General features: G+C 39.0%; 2 protein-coding genes across 2 annotated transcripts in view; both read right to left on the bottom strand.

Annotated features, from left to right (window-relative positions):
• LOC142108909 (NACHT, LRR and PYD domains-containing protein 3-like) overlaps window positions 1–3,966 on the bottom strand; it is a 20,005-nt gene extending 16,039 nt beyond the window's left edge. Inside the window, exon 1 of the mRNA XM_075192882.1 lies at window positions 3,899–3,966. The gene's annotated coding sequence lies outside the window, so the exon portion shown is untranslated. The remainder of the gene's footprint in view (window positions 1–3,898) is intronic.
• LOC142108908 (NACHT, LRR and PYD domains-containing protein 6-like) lies at window positions 3,383–19,781 on the bottom strand. The gene is made up of 10 exons (XM_075192880.1): window positions 19,706–19,781; window positions 17,448–17,514; window positions 16,684–16,841; window positions 15,877–16,054; window positions 10,946–11,011; window positions 8,592–10,317; window positions 7,967–8,053; window positions 7,694–7,879; window positions 5,543–5,707; window positions 3,383–3,966 (listed from the first exon to the last, which is right to left on the bottom strand). Exons 2-10 carry the CDS (start codon window positions 17,479–17,481, stop codon window positions 3,876–3,878), a joined length of 2,691 nt encoding a protein of 896 aa, XP_075048981.1. The 5' UTR covers window positions 17,482–17,514; window positions 19,706–19,781; the 3' UTR covers window positions 3,383–3,875.

Below are 19,781 nucleotides of genomic sequence, written 5' to 3'. Positions count from 1 at the left end.
GATATTGTAACTTGTGTTTGACCATGAAACTAATCGGAGTATTCTATAATATTATAAAATATTATCTGGAAAAGGTATAAAAGTATTATAGCATGGTAAGGTTTATTTGCTGAACGAGGAAGATGGCAAATAAAAAATTATCTCTGTCTGTAACAAACGACACCATGTCTAGAGTATCAGCATTACTGAATGGTATCCTTCATTTTCACGCTGGCCCAACATCAGACATTATTTATTGCTACTTCATGCAGGATGTACACAGTAATTAAGTAAGGTTGGGTACTCAGCAAAGCCGATAGCCCACAAGTAATGATCCGACACTGCTGAGATCTGATAGGATCTAAACATTTTGAGCCTGATTCATCTTTGGGTGTAAGTCCACTAGCATGCCGTACCTTGCGTGAAATAGCTGTATTCGTTTCTAGAGTCTATTCCTAAAACTACTACACTATTAGGTGCCATTGTCCATCTGTTCCCTATTGTCTGCAGAACCTTGTTTGTTCGGATTTACCAGCTGACATATAGAAGGAAGGTAGCCGCCATTCAAGAAGGCAGTGTTTTTTTTTTTGTGAATAGACTTTATGGGGGGTATTCAATTGTTCCTCTGGGCGCCGACGGAACGAGCGCGTTAAAACTATTACCGTTACTACGGTAATTACTCGCTGAATTTCATCTCGCAGCTCCTGAAATTCAGCGAATAAACTACCGTATTAACGGTTTTTACGCGCAAGTTCACCGTATAAACGGTAATAGTTTTAACGCGCTCGTCCCGGCGGCGCCCGGAGGAACAATTGAATACCCCCCATATTGACCGTCTTTAATATTGTATTGAGCGCCAGTATGTGTTGTGCACACATTTTCAGTATATAAATCCTAGTACATACTTGCCTACTCTCCTGCAATTTCCAAGAGGCTCACGAATTTCGTGGAGTTCTCCCGGAATCCCGGAAGAGTAGGCATCCTCCCGGAGTGTGGTGGAGGCGGGGCTTAATGACACAAATTTGCATCATTAAGCCCTGCTCCCGCTATGCAATGCTGCAATTTTTGGAATTTTCTATCAGGGGACGGGGCCGCTGTGACGCAATGGCATCATCACACACCCTAGTACCCCTGCCACATGGGGAAGGAAAGTTATAAAAGATGACAAGTATGTCTTAGTATTTTATATTATTTTTACACTCTCGTTTATACAGCGACTTTATGTGAATGTATTTATTTTTTCAATGTCTGAATTTATATAATTATTTATGTTTTTGTCAACTAATCACTAGCCAATTTCATTTAAGACAATTGCGACAGCCTAATATTTCATGGGCGTAGCGGGGAAGGGACTGGGCATATGCACGTAGTCAATGTACAGTAACGGCATGCCAAGCTTGAGTGCACAAAGCAGCGTCCGATTCAAACTCTAAGCCAAGTTTATATGTCGTATCACTTGCACACTTGCACCAGCTACAGAACGGATCTAAATGCCGATTACTAGTGATGATGTCTGTGTATACAGCTAGAACATGTGTTTGCAAACAAAAGCAGCTGTAAAATGCATTTTATGTGCAGCAGACATTAATACCATCCTGTTAAATGTATTTCATTGAAAAATGAAAAAAACTTTATATTCATATATGTATTGTACGGACCTGTCAGTGTATTGTGTCTAAAGAAAATGAAAAGAGTTAATCTGATGTAACGTATTGTGTTGACCCATATTCTACAAGAGATGTTTCTTCAGATCCGCTTGTAGTGAAATAGAAAAAAAAACGCACAATACATTCATTTTCTGTGCCTTAATGAATCAGACCCTTGATTAGAATTTTATACTAATTTACAATGTTTCAACAGGATGTCTGACATGTGAATCAGATGTTATAATGGTGATATTATTCAGTCTTTTTATTTTAACAATCAAAAGTACAATCAGGTACTTGTAAATGTCTCTCACCATGTTTCTGTCTTCTGCTTCTCTGATGAACTGTATAACAAATATTGATCGGTCTGCGCTCTCCAGGAGATTTGGGGAAAGGGGTTTCGCTCCTGAGACTGCAGATCGGGGTTGAGACTGCAACTTTACAAATGCGCTTCTCCTGTTTTATATATGAGTGCAATCCTTTTCTTTTAATATGTTTTAGTGTAACAATATTACACTATTGCAGTGGGATTTTTTAAAATGAAATAAAAAATATTTTGTTTACGGATTAATCCTTGGCTGACTGCTCATGGCTCTATTTGGTTCTTATGCCTATTTTTCACCAGTTTAAGGTGAACATATACATATTTAACCCATATCATGTCTATGTGTTTCTGAACATACTACATTATAATTCTCTTCTCTTTCTTGGTCCTTTGTGCTGAGGGATCTCCTTTTGCTACTTTAATACATGGAAGGATTCAAGGGATCTTCAAAAATACCTTTATCCGGCAATTTGGTCAAGATTACCAGAGTGATCTCTGATTCTGACTAAACATTGCTTTTGGTGACGTAGGTCTTCTACTTTTAAACATGTGCTGTATTTGGTAGGCTGTCTCCTTCTGTGAGTCCCAAGGTAAAGCTTAGGTACTATAGTCTTGGGTGTACTCTGCTTCTCTCTTTTGAGTCTTCTGGTATTTGTGTAACATCCTTCCCTGCTAGGGTAGGTAAACCTAGGTTTCCTAGTTTATAGCCAGTGGTCTTCCTACTTTGGGTAGGATTCCTCACTGCTTGCTGCCTCTTATGAAGACTTTAACTGTAGTGTGATGTATTATTACTGCTGGCCACTCAACAGAGTGTCTGTCTATGTAAACTCTGATTCTTGAGCTCAAATATAGTTTCCATTTATAAGACTCTACTTGTGACTTGTCTCTGCGTTTCTAATCTGACTTTGTTTTTTTTCTCTGGTCTCATCTGACTCTCACTTTCCATGACCTTGAGCTTGATTTTGTCAACTGACTTGACACCTTGCTTGCTATCTGGTAACTGACCCAGTTTATTCCTGACTCTTCCAATGAATCCTGATTTCTAAGTCATGTGTCTCAACTTTGGTTCTCATCCACTAATCGTCAGGTACCTCTGGTACTCTCTCTTGCCTGGCTTGGAGGAGCATTTAGCTGGAACCCTGGTGGCTATCAAGTACTCCATGGCTTCTCCTGACTGAAAAGTTGACTGTTATAAATTAAACCACATGCCTACATTGGGGGCCTTTGTACTCTTTCAGACATTACAATTAATCCATAACCTTATCATTTCTATTTGTATGAGCTTTGACTGCTCTGAATCCTGTTATGTTCACCAATGTTGAGCAGCAATGATGGACTATGACAACCGTTCATTTAAACTGACATATAGAGTAAAGGAGAATCAATATCACAGTATTTTTTTTTACTGTTTTACTATTTATTTTAGGTCAGAAATGTTTGGCCACAAAAATAAGAATTTATTCATACATAGATTTATACAGCATTTACATGAAGGACCAGTGAAATATCTACAGGTACAAGTTCCCAGATGAACATAACAGCACGGTGGCTCAGTAGTTAGCACTTCAGCCTCACAGCACTGGGGTCATGAGTTTGATTCCCAAACATGGGAACGTGTTTCCGTGGGTTTCCTCCGGGTGCTCCAGTTTCCTCCCACACTTCAAAAGCATACTGATAGGTTAATTGGCCGCTATAAAAAAAATTGACCCTAGTCTCTGTGTGTGTATGCATGTTAGGAAATTTAGACTGTAAGCTCCAATGGGGCAGGGACTGATGTGGGTGAGTTCTCTGTACAGCGTTGCGGAATTAGTGGCGCTATATAAATAAATGATGAAGATGATGATGATAAATATTGGAACAGTTGGACTTTCTACAATCACTGTAAGAATGGACGGTCACATGGATGGACAGTAGTATCTCAGTGTTTATTGCGTAATAACTTGTAAACCTGGCTTGCGGGCTTCCAGTCCTTTTAAATTGTCTTCTGTTTCTTTGGAAAACTCATTTACATCAAGTCTAGAATGAGAAAACAGAGGACTATGCTTACTGATTGTCATGTGTTAGAATACATAGCTCAAGAATGTGGTTCTGGCTTGTCCTGTAGTCAATGGTTTATTCTGCTGAGAATCTCACAGCAAGGGTTATTTACAAACAGTGGCAAGGGCCATAGAGAAGTTGGGTGGTCAAAGAACTTTCCGAGGAGCTGGAGATTAGGTGCAGTGATACAGTTTACTAAAAGCAGAATGAGCAAAGATTCTATTTTGTGGAAGAAGATATCTATATGAGATAGCAGTACTTTGCATGTAATTTTAAATAGGTGCACCATGCACGTATAGATTAATTGACATTTTATACATGCAATTCAAGTGTTATTATTAATATTGAATATTCCATTGTATATTCATTTTATATATCTTTTTCTTGTTTTTTATTAATAAAGTGTACTATATTTTGACATATACTATACATGCAAAATTTGCTTACTATTGGTAGTTCACAAGTGAGGCACTGTCAATGATTCCTCATTCTTTGTCAGTCTTGTAGTGGGATTCAGTAGTCCAGTGGATCCCAAAGTTTCTCAGTTCAAGGCATCCTTAGGGGCGTGTTCAATTGTTAGCGTTAACGCTAAAAAACGAGCGCTCAAAAAATATTACCGTTTATACGGTAATATTGCGCGCGAAAAGCGTTAATACGGTAGTTTACTCGCAAAATTTCAGCTCGCAGCTCAGGGAGCAGCGAGCTGAAATTCCGCAGGTAATTACCGTATTAACGCTAAGATTTTTTGAGCACTCGTTTGATAGCGTTAACGCTAACAATTGAATACGCCCCTTAGTGTCTTCAAAATTTTTTCATGTCACCACTAAGCTAAAATAATTACCAAGTAGCTCCCAACCTTGCTTACCATTGGCCCTGGCTGCGGTACCCCTTTGAGATTGCTGTAGTGCCCCAGAGAGCCACTGCACACAGTTTGGGAACCACTGCAGTAGTCCCTTTTTGAGAGCAGCCATTTTTGGGCCCTAAAGTTCACTGCATTATTTTAATAGGCAATATCTATAGCGCCTGTCTAGGGACAGCATAGAATTATATGTTCATTTTATTTACAAATGAAGCGCAATTCATTTAGACATATGGCACAATTCAGCACCTCCCACATCAAGGTGGAGGCACCAGATTGTGCCCTCCATTCCATTTAAAAGTACGGCACGGATATAGATGGTTGATGTGATAGGCAAAGCTGATAGACATTTGTTTGATCACACCAATCGGCTAAATACGTTTATAGCCATATATACTGTTTTCTCCAACTTGTTTTCGTTTTTACCAACCATCCATCGACCTTTCCCAATACAAATGATGTGGGGGTTTTGCAGAGTGGGGCACGAGCGTGTGGGGTGCACAATTGCTAATTTAGTGATATATTTAATCACAATTCCTAGAGTCAAATAAACTCCAGATATAATACTGGACATCAGGGCTTCCTTTACTTACCATTTCACCTTTGCAATATATTAGTTTGTAAAATGCGTCAGTTTGTAAAACGCGTCTACTTTGTGTAAACTTCATCAGATCCCTCCATTTTTTAAATACATACCTGATCTCTTTTAGGCTTGCTGAGTTCAGTATAAGGTCCCTGATGTACCCGGCACTGGCATCGGTGAAGTAATTAAGGCTCAGATTCAGGTGTGTCAGGTTATTGTTGATACTCAGTGACACCAGTAATGGAGCATATTCATCTGTCAGCTTCACCTGTTGGAGCCTGCAAGAGAGAAGTAGAACCAGTATGTATATAGGAGATAGATGGGATACAAACCATATCATAACACATAATCATTGCAATATATAATTTAGGACAACTCATTCCATACCAGTCTATGAAATCTAAGATTCAATTACATTACTGTAGAAATGCAGATGCCGAATGCTTTTTTTTGCCCCCATCTGCTGCCTCCTGCCTATTTTATTTTTTTCATTTTGGGACCAGCAGTTAGGACTGTGGTGCTGTGAGCAGTGGAGAGGAGAAGTGTTTTGTTGTGGGTCTGCCCCCTTTAATGGACTGTCCAACAGTTCTTACCCAGCTGCAGTGTCCAGTAGAGTAGCAGTCACAGTACTGCCCTTCACTACTCTGCAGCAGGTAGGAACCTGCATGGGTTTGGGGCATAGATGACAAGGGGAAAATCATCGGGGAGCAAATGGGCCACAATTCAAATGCCACCCCTACCCGGGGGCTGAAAAAGTCTGGGATTACCCAATCTGCCCCCATAATCCAAACTGCAGGGTCCCCATTAGGCCTCCACAGCTACTTGCCATGTACTGCGCCCCTCATGACGGGTCATGTGGCTGTGCCCACAAACAAAATGCTCCAAATTGAACTGGTGATAGGGAACTGAATTCTGCACATGACTGGGTACATCAGGCTCTCTCCCGTTCGTCCAGGGAGTCTCATTTTCTTTTTGTCCTCTCCAGGTGTTTCTCTTCTCCTAATTAGTCTTCTGTTCTGGATCCAACTGGGCACAAAGGTATATCTACACCACCTGTAATCCCCCACCACTCACAGACAGTGGTGAGTGCAGTCATTCAAAGGTCTATGAATTTATGCTTCTGGTACATCCATATCTAGGTCTAGAGGCCTAGGGAGCACATGCTTTCCACATAACTCCTGCAAAGCTCTATCTACCTTCGATAAACACCATGGTCGCCCTCACCCCACCATGTCCTCTATTATCCCCCTGATTATCTTGGAATCCGAAAGATCAGCTTAACTAGATTACTGTGTTCACTTAGACTTCACGCAGTCTTATTCATTATTGTTATCTTCTTGCCACCCCTGACTCTTCACTCATATGCTTCCTACCTTCTCTCTTCTTGAACTCCCTCAGAAGCACCTGCTACCACACTATCATGGACCTTCTGCTTAATGTCTTGGTGCTCCACCACTATGTACCTCTATTTCGCTCGTCACTCTCCATGTCTCTCCACACTTGGTCCTACTGTCACTAGCCCCCAACCCTCTAGAATGTAAGCTCTCACGGGCACGGTCCTCTATAACTGTTGTTCGTCATCCATCTACCACCCTTGACCCTTGTCATGTCTGATGCTGAATGCTGAATTGTTCTGTATGCCTTGCAATTTGTTCTGTTCATTTCATCCATGCTTGTATTATTCTGCTCAATTGATCCCACGTACCTGTTATTACCATTTTCATGTATTTCGTTTATGTCAGGCGCTATGGAATCTTTATCTTTTATTTTCACATAATAAATTTCTTCCTTAAGAAAATATTCGGCCTTGTGACATTCACTAGCTTGTTATTGTGTCAGCGGAGGTCTTTAACAATCAGTGGAGACATTGTGGGCCTGATTCATTAAGACAAGCAAAGCAAAAGAAAAGGAGTAAATTTGCACCATAGAAAAACCATGTTGCATTGGAGGGGGAGGTAAATTTAAAATGTGGGGACAGATTTATAGTTGGGGTAGGACTTGCTCTAAATCAACTTTAAATTTCATTGTGCAAAAATAAAGCTATTTGTGTGCTATATGAAAAAGCAGCCAGGATTTTCCTTACATACAAAACAATAAAATAATTTGCACCTTGCATTGTAACATGGGTTGTCCAGGAGTTAATTTATACCATATTTTGCTTTGCTTGCCTCAATGAATTTCTAAGTCAAATATTGCCCCATCCTGTCTTAGTACCTCCCTTCTACAGTACTGTATACTTGTCCAATTCTTGTACAAATACTCACAACAGATGAGTTACCCTGCACATTTCACTGGACAGGACGGTCATCAGGTCACAGAAGTGTTTCCCGGCCAGATTGTTCCGGGACAGGTCAAGTTCCTGCAGGACTTGCTTACTACTGCTCTCGATACTACTTATGGCACAAGCCAATAATGTACAAGATTTCTCTGTTAGAGAATTATTCTTCAAGCTGGAGGTAAACAGAAATCATACACCATCACTCTCAGTGGAAAGCTGCAAAAGCAATAGAACCCCATAGTGGAAATTGGATATTTACCTTAGCTTCTGGATCCCGAACTGTGAATGAGTTATTATCTGATATAATAGTTGAACATCACTATCTTTTAGGTCATTGTTGGACAGCCTGTACAGTGTAAATAAAAATTAATTTGTTATTCATTTTATAATAACTACTTCAAACAAGACATTAACGAAATATAAATCCACTTTGCATAATATTTCAGACATACTCAACACTGTTTAGTGACCTAGCAGTCATAACTAAATTTACCATATAGCCAAACTTGCCACCTGCCTAGAGCAGCACAGTTAATGGAACAGCACTTAAATGGGATTTTTGTTCCCAGGTAAAATGATCGAGGAACCTATTTCTTCCAGCTAACCTAATGGAAGAAGGTGTGCATATACATGCATGTTTGTTGCACAATTATACATATCAGGTATCATTCACAATTAGATTTAGATCCAGTTAGAAGCAATTTTTCCAGCTGCAGGGGGCTTACAAAGGAAAAGGACAGATTTGAAGTTGGGAGGGGGTGTATCCTACAGTAGCTCAACTCTCAATGGCAGAGAAAAAAAAAGCTGATCGGTATTTGTGTGTTTCATGCACAATGGTTAAGGCAGTGTCCACTCTATAATTCTTGCAGCCCTGTCTACATTACCTGAGATCCTGGATGGGATATAGAACAGGTGCAAGTCTCTCCAGTCCCTCACTCTGAATAAAACATGAATCTAGATTAAGACTTTGAACGTCTTTGCAGGAATCGAGGACGAAAGCCAACACAGTGCAGTCCACAGGGGTCAAGTGAACCTTTGAAAAATCTAAATTGACTTTGGATCCGAGACTATTTCGCATCACAGCTTTATTCCGGGACTCAAAAAAGTTAGCAAATATGCTAAGGCGTTTTTTTATATTTAAACTTTCGTTCTCTTCATCATATTCTTCCATGGGTTCATCTTCCAATGAAATGCACTTAGAAAGCCAACTGATGACATCCATGGAAGCTTGTTGAGAGAGCTCTCCCAAATAAGGCTTTAAAAGAGACCTGGTGGAACTATCAGACAGACCACAAAGAAATCGTAAAAATATTTCAGCACGTCCGTCTTCAAAAGATCTAGAATCTTGTAGAGATTTCTTCAACTTCTCAGGAGAATAGTCAATAAAATGGACTAAAGCAGAAAGAAACTCTTGAATGATAAGATGTAAAAATGAAACGGTCAAATCAGGAGGCTGATCAGATTCAACCATAAAACTTGACAAGAGTTTTGAGGATGTGTCCACATTGAATGAGCCTAAATATTTTCGATCAAACTCAAGAACATGATTCATCATTCCATATTCTGCCATCCACCCAAGGGATGTTAGCAGTTCCCGAGCACGCTGTGTATCCTGACTGTGATTGGCCAGAATGTTAGTAAAAAAACTCACAAAGAGTTGTGTCACTGTTTTGGGCAATAATAACATCCGATCATTGTTTGTATTTTGGGCTTTGAAGCACATTGATAATACTGTACATATGATCCAGCAGTACGATGGGATATAACAGAAGGTGTATAGTGTGTCATTCTCCCTCACATAATGAAAAGCTTTTTCTGACAATTCCTTGTTTCCAAAGAAATTTTCAAAGTATGTCTGTCTTTCTTTGGGGAAGAATCCCATGATCTCAGATACCCGTTGGAAAAGATCAGTATCAATCAATGATAATTTGGTTGGGCGACTGGTCATTAGCACAGAACAACCCTTGAGAAGAGATTGTCTCAACAAACTGACCACAATGACAATCACATTGTCTGGCCATTGTATATTGGTGCAATTTTGACTTGATGTGAAATCCATTTGGTGATTACTTTCATCTAAGCCATCAAATATAAATAGCAGGTTTTCAGGATTCTGTAAGATGTTTTCAAGCTGACTTTCAAGATATGGATATTGTTGAAGGATCATCGTCTCCAAGCTGACCTTATTCAGTTTGTTGAGTTCCCGGAATTTAAAGAAGAAGACAAAAGCAAATCTCTGGTAGAGTTTTCCAGTCACCCAGTCATGGACAAACTTCTGCATCAGTGTGGTCTTCCCTACTCCTGGTACACCACTAATCATTACTCTTCGTGGAACACAGCCTGATCGATGGCACCAACGAAACAGTCTCCTGGGGGAAATCCGTTCCAATGAACCCTGAGCTTTCTTCAAGTAATACTCATGTTTCCCACCAGTGTCTATGATCTCATGCTGAGAACGACATCTGAAATGCTGGCTGGAGATGAGAACTAGATCCAAATAGTGATCAGAAATGGAGAAATGTTTAGGATCTTGGTTAGATCCAGGGGCTCTGTGCTCCATCAATTTTTGTGTTTTTTCAAACAGATGTTGCTTGTGTTGTTTCTGAATTTCTAAAGAAAATCCAAACAAAATATAAGTCTCAAATAACAAAAAAAATTGTAATATTATCTTTCATGAAATATGATGACTAACATAACATGCAGTAAACTAATCGTTTCATTCAATGTATCATAAATGACATCAAATTTAACTTGATGCCATTTAGGAACAAAAAAATAAATAAAATACTATGAGAAATAGTTTAGCAATTTTAAGTGAAATGTTAATTTATTTGAGCACAGAGTAACCATATCTATGGAAGACTTGACCACACACAGAACAAACATATTTTACAGATCTGGTCAGTGGATTTAAATTATGTATCATTTGTTGGCCCAAATTGCTTGAAAACAAATATATTGGCACTTCTTGAAAAATGTAAGTACCATGAAACGAATCTGAAAATGCCCTATATCTCCAAGACCCAATTTGGGTCTTGGAGATCTCCAAGGTCTCCTTATTATTTTGTGCAGTTTTCTCGTACTACTCGTATTTTGAATTGTCAACTACACCAACCTCAATAGGTATAATGCCTATAGTATACTGTATGCACCTACCTGTATTTATATGCCATCCATTAAATAAACAAAATTCTCACAAGTTAATAGTTTTGCCATGGTCAGGATTAGTCATTTTTACCTAGAAGCTTTGCAGTCAGTGAGTGTCCATTTTGGTCCAACAGAATCTGGTTCATCAGAGTTTGACCTAAAAATAATAAGAACACTTGAAATTTACATAGATTGCATTATCTTACGACTATGGTTATTGGAACCTGCATAACTATGGCAGATCCTTCATGAACCGTCTATATAACTGATCCAGTCCCAAACTGCACATCTCCAGACTTGATGGTTGGCATTCATGGACTTACTGCTTTCATTGGTTACTCATTCACCCCTATAAGCTAGTTCACAATACTGGGGCCCTCCCGTTTGGCATATTTATGCCACATAATATCCGGGACTGCAGGCCCCAACCGGCATAAAAGTTTTCTTCTTGTGTCCCATTGCGGACTACACAATCCATTACTATACACCCTACAGAGACAAAGCAATATATTTTACATCGCTCAGGAACACCAAACTGTCTATCAATCTGGAATCTGAGGGCCCTAAGGTGTTACAGAAGACTTCATACCTTGATTACCACAACTACCTTGCAGATCACCCCATGGGTTCTAGCAGTAAATATTGTGTCTCTATTTTCCTTACCAAGCTGGGAAGAGGCAAGGCAAGAGACAAGGCTACTTCTGTACAGCAACACATAACCTTGGTGCCCATTACACTCACTGTATTAGATCGGACTACCTTTCAAAGCAGCCCAGTAGACTGACCAACAAGTTCCCCAGTTACTATCACTATACAGGTTTTTACTATTATAACTTATAGAGCAAATTGTCTGAGAGCCTCCAGGGAATGTTGAACCGTCTAAGCGAGAAGAGACAAGAACGGAACATGGCAAAATAACTCAAGATGGATAAACTCAATTTTCAATTGTATTGTGAATAACTATGTTCTCTCTACAGAGACTTTTTAGCAGACCCTAATACCCTGAAACATACCCATGAGTGTTTGATCTACAGTGGTCTCCCTAACATTGGTGACTCTCTTTCCCTAAGTTTAAACAAAAGAAAATCAATGAAGATGAAGTCACTAACACTATTAAGTCACAAAAGACTGCAAAAGTTTCATCTTCAGATAGGTTTCTCATGAAACATTTGTGTTAAATTTAAAATAGGGTTCAGCCCTATTTCCATACAGGATCTGTAGGAAGCTGTGAAGACTCTGGATCATGGCCAGTATCTCACGCTTTCACCATGTTGCTAGTGAATTAGCATCTTTTTCCTTCGCAAAATTACAAAAGAGATGCCAAATTCATAACATCAGATTCTACTAGTAATTGTAAATACATAATTTTGCTGTTCAAGCCTAAGTGGGACACCAAAGAAGAAATTAACTCAAATAGAAATTACATGTTCTTATTTCCCTTATATAAAGTTATAAATTTCTTTGCTCTACCACAAACATCTATCCGCAAGTAGCACTGTAGTTGAGGTCCACAAAATCATCTAGGCGGTGGACTTGTCTTCAAGTAGAGACCTGGAAAAGGTTCATACCAGAACAACAAAATATTGTATAAGTGTAGTAACAGAACAAAATTCCTACAAACTATATAGTCACTGACATATACTCCCAGAATGGTTACATCGCCTGTACCCAAACATGATAGATCTGTAATGGAGACCATTTAACCAGGTCCGCACCTTCTTGCTTGTATAGTGGGCCTGCTCAAAAATAGTGGCCTTCTGGAAAATAATCACAGATAGGATAAATAGTCTTATAGAACAATAACGTTATAGATCATCCTCTCTGGTCACGTTTTCAAATTAATGTGCACCACTTATGAGGGGGTGCTTTTTTCCAACATATATTGAATCATTTGAAAGAAGCAAAGGTTGGACAATGAAGAACTCCAGTCCTGGATAAAGGACTGGAGTGCTTCATTGTCCATCATTTGCTTCTTTCAAAGGATATATAGTCTCACAGGAATTCGGTTAAATTGGTGTCCATTTGTATTTCTTTTATGCATTCTAGTAGAATCTAACCAACACCAGATTCTACCAGTACATCTCAAATCTCAACTCAAATCTACCCATGTTCCCCAGATTTTACCTCTTCTCATCTTGTTCTTCCCTTCTAACTCATGTAACCAGCTGCCTATCTGCTAAGGCTACATGGATTTCCCTTGAAGCGATAGTTTAACATGATGAAAACAGAGCTTATCATCTTCCCACCTCCCGGAGTTACCACCACACCTCAAAACTTTCCTCATCATCAATAACACCATAATTTCCTCAGTCTACCAAGCTTGCTGCCTTGGTGTCACAGTTGACTATGCACTCTGATTTATTCTCACATACAGTCTATCTCGCAGTCCAGTTGCCTTCAGCTTATAAATATTGAAAGAATACGAAATCTATCCTGGCTTCAATCCATCTTAAATACCGCAGCAATACTGATCGTCCGATATCACTGTTATACTACTTTGCAAATCCCTACAAAACCCCTTCATACATCTCACATCTTCCTCTCATCTTTTTAGATCTATGTCTGACATGCGTCACTGGTAAACACCTCTCACTAACACCTACATTACTTCTCTTCTATAGGAGCTATGGTATTTCTATCACTCAATTTTCCAGAAAACTTACAGAAAATGAAAGCTTCTCTCAACCCCTCTCCTCCACCACCTCATCCCACGCAATCCTCCCGTTTGCTGTCTCTCCAAATCCTTTCCAATTTCTTATCCGTTAGCATTTACATTTACAATGACCCTACCCAAATTGATCTAGTACATGATAATTGCATAGCATTTAATGTTAGCCTGTGAAACCTCAGTTACTGTGCAGTTAAATGAAAGACAAACGTTTTCTATTCTTTAATGGTGCGCACAATGTTACTCTTACTGTTGTACTTTATTATTACTATTATTATTGTAGATTTGTAAAGAGTGTTCCGCGGCGCTGTACAGTAGGGAAAACAGTACAAACATAAAACAGGGACGTATAAAGTAGACAAAATAAATAAAGCGCTACGGAAAGTGCTGGCGCTATATAAATAAATGTTGATGATGATGTTGATGATGAAAGACATGAAAACAAAGGGTACGAAGGACCCTGCTCATTGAAGAGTTTACATTCTAAGTGGAGGAGGGCACAGCTGAAATAAGAGGAGCAAATGTGGCTCAGAGTGGAGATTGGGACAGTTGTCAGGGTGCATTACTGTGAATAGTGTAATTGGGGATAAGGTAAACTCTAATAAATAGATGGGTTTTCAAAGAGCGTCTAAAGATATGAAGGCTGTGGGAAAAGTTAAATTGAGCGTGGTAGGGAATTCCATAAGTGGGGAGCAGCACGGGAGAAGTCTTGTAGGCGGGAGTGAGAGGTGGTTACTACAGACGAGACAAGGCATGAGTCAGAGGTAGATCTAAACGGGCAGGAGGGAGAATATTTTGATATGAGATTTGAGATGTATGCAGGGTGGTGTTGTTGAGGGCTTTGTAGGTAAGGGTGAGTAATTTGAATTGGATTCTGCAGGACACAGGGAGCCAGTGTAGGGATTTTCAAAGTGGTGCAGCAGATGTGGAGCGGTGAGAGAGGAAGATCAGTCTTGCAGCATCAGTTAAGATGGATTGAAGTTTGGATATATGGGTATCAGGAATGCTAGAGAGCAGGAGGTGGCAATAGTAAACACTTTTAAATAAATGGACTAAAAAAAGTATAGTAGAAGTCCCCTCAATATTCAGACTTAATATATATATATATATATATATATATATATATATACAAGTTAACCCGTGCATGATACTCATGCATTCTAGTCAAATCAAGCTACTTAAGGTCTTAAAAAGGTTCTTGTCATGCATTTGGGCCTAGCCCAGGCCTCCTCAGGGGAAGAGCGTTAGTTCCCGACGCAAGCGGCCTTTTTAATGTGTGTTCATGAGGTAAAATTACCTCACGAAAATGAGTTTGACCCCTCAACTCGTAAATTTAGCCTTTACTACCCCTCCCACGGGGGGAAGGGGGGATGATGGAAGTTAACTGACTTGACTATTCTAATTTTTTTGTCAAATAATGTCAGTATACCAAATTTCAGGTCAATTGGATGAGCCCTTTCTGAGAAAATAGTTTTTTTCCACACACACACACACACACACACACACACACACACACACTAACGCACGCCTCTACACATGTGTGTTCATGAGGTAAAATTACCTCACGAAAATGAGTTTGAGCCCTACCAAATTTCAGCCCTTTTTGAAATTTTTTTCCCACACACACTAAGAATTTAGTAGGTCAGTGTATAACTCTGCCCAGCAGGTGGCGCTGCAACTTGGTTTTTTTTTTTCACACACAGACGCCACTAAGCATTTATATATTAGATATATATATATATATACACGCTATATACATTTAATAGCTTATTGGCTTATTATTTATGAAGAGATCAGGCCCACTCACCTCTGTGAATATGGACAAGTGATTTTATACAGGCCAAGCTGTCAACCATTTCTAAATATATATGCTCAAAAGTGCATGAATAAGAAGTACATAATACGACTGCGTATAACACTTATAATAACCTAATAAAAGTCCTAAAACTGACCTATGCAGCGGATGCTGGATTGCTTTAAAACGTAATCAGAGAAGCAGTGAACAATTAATGGTTTAAAACTGTTACAAAACTGGTAATGCATTAAGGGTATTCCCCAATAAATAAAAAATATATGTATATTCTATATAAAGCATTGTTACAACAATCCTAATTGGTGGGTTGGGCACGAGCTGTCGACGTTGAACCTGTCAACGGCCATACTGTTGACACAAAATTGCCGACAGTCAGAAATGACAAGAGGTCCAGTCTATCTGGTTAAAATTGTCATTGTGACTGCTGACAATTCAGTGTCGACAGTCTGGCTACATCCCCTAATTGGTATTGGTGTTGTATAAGAACCAGATCAGTGACAGACAGATAAATAGACAGACGGATGGACATAACCTTGGTTACCTGTGCGAGTGATTTCATCCAAGACCGCAAGTAAGTTAGGATGCGGGCGATCAGCCTGTAGAACATAGAGACTTTCCCAGAATCCTATCATAGCTTCTCTTCCCAAATCCAAAATATCTTGTATCAACAATTGAGAAAATACAGAGGCGCCAAGTTGTTTTAGCAAGTCTGCATAATACTAAAACATAAATAAAAATGTAAAATTAAAAAACTATTGTTCCATCATATACATAAAATATCCAAACAATCTGCATAAATTGTGATGACAATGATATCCGATAGTTGATGCAGACTTTACTGCAATATAATTGGATTTTTTGACACTTTGAGTAGATAGATCATTATTATATCTTTTCCTGGGAATAGTAATAGCTGTAAGATAATGCCACTATTTTGCATAAAATGTACCATGCAAAATGTACATTATATTCCATCTACAGCAAGTTGTACATTCAAGATAATAAAAACTAATTTCCAGAAGAAACAGAATTTTGGATGCTGGTTGGCACCATTTGTGTCAATTGGACTTAAAGGTGTTGTTTCATACAAAAACCAAAATCAGCTATTGTAATCTATGGGTCAATAATTTGCATAATAAGAAAGTCCTTACACCAATCACCAATGAGCTTCTATCATTCCTAAGCTTACTACACATGAGTAGCATGCTTGTGATTGGCTGAGAGATTCCATTTGATGCAACAGGAGGAGAGGAAACTTGTGAACAGAGCATTAAAAAACTATGTTCATAGTCCATGGTATAGTTATTTTACTTTCTGTTGCTGTATTACTCTATTTTGCAACCCCTACCTCAATGTTGAGGATTTTCCGAAGGCTTAACTCCCTCATAATCTCTTCATCCGTAGACTCCACAATGTAGGTCAGATCATCTATGAAATACTCATATATCATCCTCAGCGCTGAGTCATTGCACTTCTCAAGCTCCTGGCAGAATTCTCGCACTTCGTCTAAGTAACGAGGAACGAAAGACACAATAATTAATGTATTATGTGAGTTTAGACCTCAGGAAAACCAGGGAGTCGATTCAGTGATGTTAATATGTCTTAGGGGTGTTAGATCTATTCTATTTAATGTTGCTACATGCTGGGACCTTTTCTAATATTAAACAAAGTCTTATATATCTTTAGATTAGCTTTAGCAATTACTTCTACTCCTGGCTACATTTTATTTATTCCCTCCAACCCCAACAACTTTAAGTCCTCAGCATTAAATGTAAGCTAGCGGGCTGTTGGGATGTAATTCGGGTTAGGATACAATTATTTACAAATTGGCCAAGCTCATTATTTTGTCATTAGAAAACCTAGTATAGTTTTGATTGATTTTTTAGTTATTTCTTTATTTCCCTCCAAACTACTACTGCAATCTATGATATGGCGCAACTTAACAAAAATCACTTTATAGATAGATATATAGTAAATCACAGATATTATTTCTAACTGCATGAATCACAACACTGAATTCTGTTTATCGTACAAAACAAATTTGCTAATATGTTTTCTAATTTTTCTAATTTAAGAGTTTTTTCTTTAATTCTTTTTGAAAGCAATACTAACCGTCCAAAACAACTTTTCCTCGAAACTCGGCCATTGTCTCTGTTCGCCGGAAGATAGCAAACAAGACCTTGAAAAGAAGAAATCAAGTAAATACATTTTGAGAAACACACATTAATATTTAGATTGGTGAATAAAAGTACTGCACATATCACTATAAAACAAAACAAAAAAAATCTAAACAATTATCATTGCTTAATAAATGTATCCTTTAAATAACACATGTTAATTATATTATACAGAAGTTTGTAAAAAGTGCACAATGTCTTGGTCATCATCTTTTATTTTTATAGCGCCACTAATTCTGCAGCGCCGTACAGAGAACTCATTCACATCAGTCCCTGCCCCATTGGAGCTTACAGTCTAAATTCCCTAACATACACACACACAGAGAGACTAAGGTAAATTTTTGATAGCAGCCAATTAATCTACTAGTATGTTTTTGGATTGTGGGAGGAAACCGGAGCACCAGGAAGAAACCCACGCAAACACAGGGAGAACATACAAATTCCTCACAGGCCATGGTCGGGAATCAAACTCATGATCCCAGTGCTGTGAGGCAGAGGTGCTAACCACTGAGCCACCGTGCTGCCCATATTGAGTCTGCCCACACTAGTCTTGTACACGTGGGCCAGTGTTTCCTGAAGCGCATTTCTCATTTACTTCTCTGCTTCTCTTGAGATTTGTAGGGGCACCAGGGCGAGTGCACTGTGGAGACCAGTGCCCTCCAAAACTGAATTGTCAGAAGTCTTTGCAGAATGCCCTGTTCTTCCTATGTGCCTGGAGACCTATCACTGATTATTACCTTGCGCCAACATTTTTTTCTGTACTTCTATCTCTCTCCTTCCCTGGCCTCTGCCAGTCACTGTTTATTCCATCTGCTTCACTCCCATCTCACATTCTAATGCTGTCATATAGTAATGCTTTATTATTCCAACTAGTTGAAAAAACAATCGACTTGGCCAGTTTACAGGCCTGGAACCTGTTAGCGGTACAAACGTGTTTTTCTAATTGGGATCAACTGCAAATACACGGCTCAAGCTCACATATGAGTTCATTAAAAGTAGAAATAAAATGTTGCCTATAATATTTTTTATGTGTTTTGGGTTGGGTTTTTTTCATTCGAGTTTGCAGTTCACATTAAAAATACTACACATTAAAGCCATTTACGGTTGAACAAGCTCGAACATGGTTGAACTATCTAAACGTCGTTGAACCCGTTAGGCTCACTCAAATTAAGCTACTTTTTTTGTGTTTTTAAACCTCAAGAGTTTATTGTAAATTTGCAAAGCTGCTCATTCGACAAACCGGTTTGAGAACCGCTTTGCTCTAATGTTCAATAAAACACATCTGACACTATTGGAAGAGTCTCTGTCGCTGCTGCCTCCTGGGGGATTGGAGTCCCCCAAACTCTTTCTGCCTTGCTCCTGGAAGGTCCATTAGAAACCCTGCCAAAGGGGCTGTAAGCCCCCTGGTGCTGCCTCCTATTGGCCTCTGTACTTGAAATGAAATGGTTAGTTGGACAACACAGAGGCCCCCAACATTCCCATTGGATCGCCATGTGAGCAGTATTGTATCTATTTTCTTTACATATTATTATATACATAGGGGCATATTCAATTAGGTTACCGCGGAACCTGCGCAGTATTGACAGTAATACGGTAACGAAATAACACAGATTTTCCTACGCAACCCTATGGGGTGCACTGGGCACATTCAAAAGTGAATAAGGATTGTCCAATATTTGTATACAGCAAATATATATGGTCTGGATGTGATGTGCGTTCACCCGGGCTAAACAGGCTACTCAGTGTGTCCCGTGGTTCTAAAACTTTAAATGTCAGATGTTTCCATTGTTAAATACTCTCAATATGATGCAAAGGCATATATTTGAGACAGGAAGATTTGGGCAGCAGTAACAGGTAGGGACTAAAAATAAATCGTATTATTATTTATCTTGCTGCAAAAGTCAAAATGATATAATGATATAGCAGGATATAAGATGTTACTTTTACTTTCCTTTACAGAGGGACCTTGTTATGTCCCTAAAAAGATCAAATAGTTAATCTTTCTTATCCCTTGTTATACTTTTCACTGTTTGACAGTCAAAAAAAAAGTAATCTATCACCAGCAGCAGCAGCAGCTATTTATATAGCGCCACTAAATCCGCAGCGCTGTACAGAGAACTGGCTCACATTAGTCCCTGCCCCATTGGAGCTTACAGTCTAGAACACAAATGTCAAATAAACAGAAAGTTTTACCTTTTATTCTTTTTTGGAGATATCCACTTTGGTGGTCACGTACGACATTATGTAGGTACAAAGTACAGTGCAAGTC

Source organism: Mixophyes fleayi, chromosome 12, assembly GCF_038048845.1.
Source record: "Mixophyes fleayi isolate aMixFle1 chromosome 12, aMixFle1.hap1, whole genome shotgun sequence".
In the NCBI taxonomy this organism is placed as follows: Eukaryota; Metazoa; Chordata; class Amphibia; order Anura; family Limnodynastidae; genus Mixophyes; species Mixophyes fleayi.
The sequence above is the reverse complement of the archived record's forward strand: the minus strand, read 5'-3'. Positions and strand labels throughout refer to the sequence as shown.